At 35.4% G+C, this 6,216-nt stretch overlaps 1 protein-coding gene across 1 annotated transcript; it reads right to left on the bottom strand.

Moving 5' to 3' along the window:
• Window positions 1-4,962: 4,962 nt before the first annotated feature.
• Window positions 4,963-5,907, bottom strand: LOC120603116 (olfactory receptor 10A6). The gene has a single exon (XM_039863448.1). It carries the CDS (start codon window positions 5,905-5,907, stop codon window positions 4,963-4,965), a length of 945 nt encoding a protein of 314 aa, XP_039719382.1.
• Window positions 5,908-6,216: the final 309 nt, after the last annotated feature.

Genomic DNA, 6,216 nt, shown 5'->3' on the forward strand with positions numbered 1-6,216 from the left:
CAGCAAAAAGAAAAAAAAGAATTTTAAAAAAATGAAGATAGTTTGAGAGACCTCTGGGACAACATGAAGCATAAAAATATCCGAATCATAGGAATACGGGAAGAGGAAGAGAGAGAACAAGAGATTGAGACTCTATTTGAAGAAATAATTACAGAAAACATTCTTAATCTGGCAAAGGAATTAGATATACAAGTTCAGGAAGCACAAAGAGTTCCAAACAAGAGGAATTCAAACAGACCTATACCAAGACACATCATAATTAAAATGCTAAGGGTCAAAGACAAAGAGAGAATCTTAAAAGCAGCAAGAGAAAGGAAGCTGGTTACTTACAAGGGTAGCCCCATAAGTATGTCTGCTGACTTTTCAATGGAAACTTTGCAGGCCAGAAGGGAATGACAAGAAATATTCAAAGTTATGAAAAACAAGAAGCTACAACCACAGATACTCTACCCAGCAAGGCTTTTGATTAAAATACAAGGTCAGATAACGAGCTTCTCAGACAGAAAGAGGCTTAAAGAATTCATTGACAACAAGCCAGCATTACAAGAAATATTAAAAGGACTTCTGTAAAAAGAGAAGGGGTAAAAAAGAAAATAGAAATAACACCTATGAATAATAAAATGACAGTAACAATGTACCTATCAGTAATCGCTTTAAAGGTAAATGGATTAAATGCTTCAATCAAAACACAGGGTAACTGAATGGATAAGAAAACAAGACCCATGCATATGCTGTCTACAAGAGACCCACTTCAGATCAAATAACACTCACAGACTGAAAGTAAAGGGATGGAAAAAGTTATTTCTTGCAAACGGAAATGAAAGAAAATCTGGGATAGCAATACTTATATCAGATAAAATAGACTTTAAAACAAAGGCTATAATAAGAGATTAAAAAGGACATTACATAATAATAAAGGGATCGATAAATCAAGAGGATGTAACTATAGTAAACATATACGCACCCAACATAGGAGCACCTACATACATAAAGCAATTATTGATTGACATAAAAGGAGAGCTGAATAGTAATATACTCATAGTAGGAGACTTTAACACCCCATTGACACCAATGGACAGATCTTTCAGGCAAAGAATCAACAAGGAAACAATGGGCCTAAAAGATACACTAAAACAGATGGACTTAATAAATATTTTCAGGTAAAATTAATAAATATTTTACCGCAAAGCAGCAAAATAGACATTCTTCTCAAATGCACATGGAACGTTTTCAAAGATAGACCACATGTTAGGACACAAATCAAGTCTCAATATATTTAAGAAGATTGAAATCATATCAACCATCTTCTCTGATCACAATGGTATAAAACTAGAAATCAACTACAAGAAAAATCCTGGAAAATACACAAACACATGGAGGCTAAATAACATGCTACTAAACAATGAATGAGTTATTAATGAGATCAAGGAAGAAATCAAAAGATACCTAGAGACAAATGAAAATGAAAACACAATGACTCAGAATTTATGGGACACAGCAAAAGCAGTCCTAAGAGGGAAATGCATAGCAATACAGGCCTATCTCAAGAAACAAGAAAAAGTGCAAATAAACAATCTAACCTTACAATTAAAATAACTAGAAAAAGAACAGTAAATAAAGCCCAAAGTGAATAGAAGGAAGGAAATAATAAAGATCAGAATGGAAATGAAATAGAGTCTAGAAAAACAATCCAAAAGATTAATGAAACCAAGAGCTGATTCTTTGAAAGGATAAACAAAATTGACAGACCCTTAGCCAGACTCATCAAGGAAAAAAGAGAGAGGACTCAAATAAATAAAATCAGAAATAAAAGAGAAGAAATAACCACGGACTCCAGAAACACAGTGGAACATAAGAAAATACTACAAGCATTATATGCCAACAAATTGGACAATCTGGAAGAAATGGACACATTCCTAGAAACATACAATCTCCCAAGACTGAGTCAAGAAGAAGCAGAAAATCTGAACCGACCGATTACCACCAATGAAGTCAAATCGGTAATCAAAAACCTCCCAAAAAACAAAAGTCCTGGACCAAATGGTTTCATAGGCAAATTTTACCAAACATTCAAAGGAGAATTATCACCTATTCTTCTCAAGCTATTCCAAAAAATTCAAGAAGAGGGAAAGCTCCCTAACTCCTTTTATGAGGCCACCATTACCTATATTCCAAAACCAGGCAAAGACATTACAAAAAAGAAAACTATAGGCCGATATCTCTTATAAACATTGATGCAAAAATCCTCAACAAAATATTAGCAAACCGAATTCAACAATACATTAAAAATATCATATACCATGATGAGGCTGGTACAATATCTGCAAATCAATTAATGTGATACACCACATTAAGAAGTCGAAAGGTAAAAACCATATGATCATATCAATAAGTGCAGAAAAAGCATTCAGCAAAAAACAGCATATATTTGTGATAAAACTCTCAGCAAAATGGGAATAGAGGGAACATACCTCAATATAATAAAGCCCATATATTGACAAACCTACAGCTGACATAATACTCAATGGGGAAAAGCTAAAAGCGTTTTCCTTAAGATCAGGAACAAGACAGGATGCCCCCTTTCATCACTCTTCTTCAACATTGTATTGGAAATCTTAGCCACAGCAATAAGACAAGAAAGAGAAATAAAAGGCATCTGAATTGGAAAGGAAGAAGTAAAACTCTCATTATTTGCCAATGACATGATACTATATATATAGAGAACCCTAAAGATTCCACCCAAAAACTGTTAGAACTGATCAATGAATTCAGTAAAGTAGCAGGTTACAAAATAAATATTCAGAAGTCAGTGGCATTTTTATACACCAATGATGAACTTTCAGAAAGAGAAATTAAGAAAACAACCCCATCTACAATTGTGTTGAAAACTATAAAATATTTGAGAATCAAATTAACCAAGAAAGTAGAAGACCTCTTTTCAGAAAATTATAAGGCATTGAAAAAAGAGATTGAAGAAGATACAAATAAATAGAAGCATATACCTTGTTCATGGGTAAGAAGAATCAACATTGTTAAAATGGCCATACTATCCAAAGCAAGCTATAGATTCAGTGCAATCCTCATGAAAATACCAATGGCATTTTTCAGAGAACTAGAACAAACAATCCTAAAATTTATATAGAGCCATAAAAAAAACCCAAATAGCCAGCGCAATCTTGAGAAAGAAGGACAAAGTTGGAGGTATCACACTACCTGATATCAAACTATACTACAAGCCTACAGTAATCATGACAGCATTGTACTGGCATAAAAACAGATACATTGATCAATGGAACAGAACAGAGAGCCCAGAAATAAGTCCATGCCTATACGCTCACTTAATATATGACAAAGGAGGTAAGAATATACATTGGGTAAAGTCAGTCTCTTCAATAAATAGTACTGGGAAAATTGGACAGATACATGCACACAAAAAAGAGGAGGAGGAGGAGGAGGAGGAGGAGGAGGAGGAGAGGAGAAGGAGAAGAAGAAGGAGAAGGAGCAGCAGCAGCTGGACCATCTTCTTACACCATATACAAGAATAGACTCAAAATGGATTAAAGACTTACATGTAAGACCCAAAACCATAAAACTTTTAGAAGGAAACATAGGCAGTAAACTATCTGATATTACTACAAGAATTTCTTTTCAGATATATCTCCTCAGGCAAGGAAAACAAAAGAAAAAATAAACAAATGGGACTACATCAAACTAAAAAGTTTTTGTACAGCAAAGGAAACCATCAACAAAACAAAAAGACAACCAACAGGAAGAAGATATTTGCTAATGACACATCTGATAAAAGGTTAATATCCAAAATTTATAAAGAACTTATACAACTCAATGACAAAAAAACAAACAATCCAATTTAAAAAATGGGCAGAAGACCTGAACAGATACTTCTCCAGAGAGAAAATACAGATGGCTAACAACATACGAAAAGATGCTCAAGGTCACTAATCATCAGAGAAATACAAATTAAAACCACAAGGGGATATCATCTCACACTTGTCAGAAAGGCTATCATCAATAAATAAATTAAAAAAAAAAAACAGCAAGTGTTGGTGAGGATGCAAAGAAAAGGGAACCCTCATACACTGTTGGTGTGATTACAAATTGGTACAACCACTATGGAAAACAGTATGGAGGTTCCTCAAAAAATTAAAAATGGATATACCTTTTGACCCAGCGATTGTACTTCTGGGTATTTTTCCAAAGAAAACCAAAACAATAATTCATAAAGATCTACGCACTACAGTTTTCATGGCAGCACGAATTACAATAGCCAAAATATGGAAGCAACCTAAATGCCCATCAATAGATGATTGGAAAAGAAATTATGGTTCATACATACAATGGAATATTACTCAGCCATTAAAAAAAAAGAAACCCTACCATTTGCAACGACATGGATGGACCTAGAGGTTATTATGCTAAGTGAAATAAATCAGAGAAAGATAGATACCATATGATTTCACTTATATGTGGTATCTAAGGAACAAAAAGAACAAACTAATCAAAAACAGACTCACAAATATATTGGACAATTTGATGACAGACAGAGGGGAAGGGGGTTGGGAGGCTGGGAGAATGGGGTGAAGGGTTTAAGAAGTACAAATTAGTAGTTGATAGTTGGGCACAAGGAGCATGGAAGAGGGAATGCAGTTAGCATTAATATGATGGCTAAGCGGAGGGCCAGGGGAGGGAGGGAGCAATTAGGGGGATTGTTTTATGAACATTATAGATGTCTAATCAATGTACTGTGTACTTGAAACTAATTTAAATAAATAAATTTATTTTTAAAAAAACATGTATAGATACCTCTAATATATTAGCAGATTTGTAGGATTCAAAAAGTTAAGCATACTCATACCAAGAAATGCAAACTATTTCCACCATTTATTAAATTAAAATAGAATTCTGTCAGGCAATGACCAAATATCACATGGCTTCCCAGCACAATCAGATTGTGTGTAAATCTACTTTTCTGCGCCATAATTTCATCAAAGCTCTTTTCATCTCACTGTTTCGCAAGCTGTAGATCAGTGGATTCAGCAGAGGCGTCAGGAGTGAGTAAGACAGAGACATCAGTTTCTTGGTTTCAGGGGAGTAGCCCGATTTTGGCTGTAAATAGGTCATACTGGCTGTGCCATAGAAGAGGGTGACAGATGTGAGATGGGAGGCACAGGTGGAAAAGGCCTTTTGCCTTCCAGTGGTTGACGGCATCTTCAGGATGGCAAAGAGAATTCGAATGTAAGACAAGAGTATCAACAGGAAAGGAACCACGATAATCAAAATGGTGCCAGTGAATGCATAGATTTCAAACAAAAAGGTGTCTGCACATACAAGCTCTAACACTGCTGGGGTTTCACAAGATATATGATTAATTTCATTGGAGCCACAAAAGGGAAAACTGAAAACCCATGGTGTTTGCACAGTACCTAACATGAAACCTAAGGCCCATGAGTACATAACTAATTTTGTGAAAACACTTTTGTTCATAATCACTGAGTAGCTCAGAGGGTGGCAGATTGCAGCAAATCGATCATATGCCATTGCCCCCAGGAGAAAACATTCAGTCCCACCAAAAAAAAGAATGAAATACATCTGTGCAAAACAGCTCACAAAGGAAATCAACGTTTTCTCAGTAGAAAGGACCACCAGCATTTCAGGCATGATGACTGCACTGAAACTCACATCCACCACAGACAAGTTCTGGAGGAACAGATACATAGGAACGTGCAGGCTCTTTTCCAGGTAGATGATGAATATAATAATGGCATTTCCCATCAGGGTCACCAGATAAATAATCAAGAAAGCCCCAAAGAGCTGCTCTTGGAGTTCAGGAAAGTTAGAAAATCCCAAGAGGATGAATTCAACCACAGAGCTCTGATTTTGCCTTTTCATTTCAGTAGTGGAGCGTGTTTTGTTCTTATGGACATAGTATATGAATTATGAAGTCACAGTCCAATAGCTGAGAATCTGTGTCTGCATTCACCCCAGACAGTCTTGGCAGGTCGTGTAAACTGGAACTCATCCTGATGGAAGTTCAGTTTGGCAAATTGGGAGAATGGCCAATTACTCAGATTATTGAATCTTTCAAATAAAAGGGAGGAAGTGAAGAATGTGGCTCAGGAATCTTGTCTGTAAAGTACAAAATCCATAAAAATTCTTTTGCAAGTTTTACTTTATGTAGTTTGAAAATTAAACATAGCC

Source organism: Pteropus medius, unplaced genomic scaffold, assembly GCF_902729225.1.
Source record: "Pteropus medius unplaced genomic scaffold, Ma_sr-lr_union100, whole genome shotgun sequence".
Classification (NCBI taxonomy): Eukaryota; Metazoa; Chordata; class Mammalia; order Chiroptera; family Pteropodidae; genus Pteropus; species Pteropus medius.

Coding starts and splice junctions, on each gene's coding strand:
- LOC120603116 (XM_039863448.1), bottom strand. CDS start 5,907: ATGAAAAGGCAAAATCAGAGCTCTGTGGTTGAATTCATCCTCTTGGGA.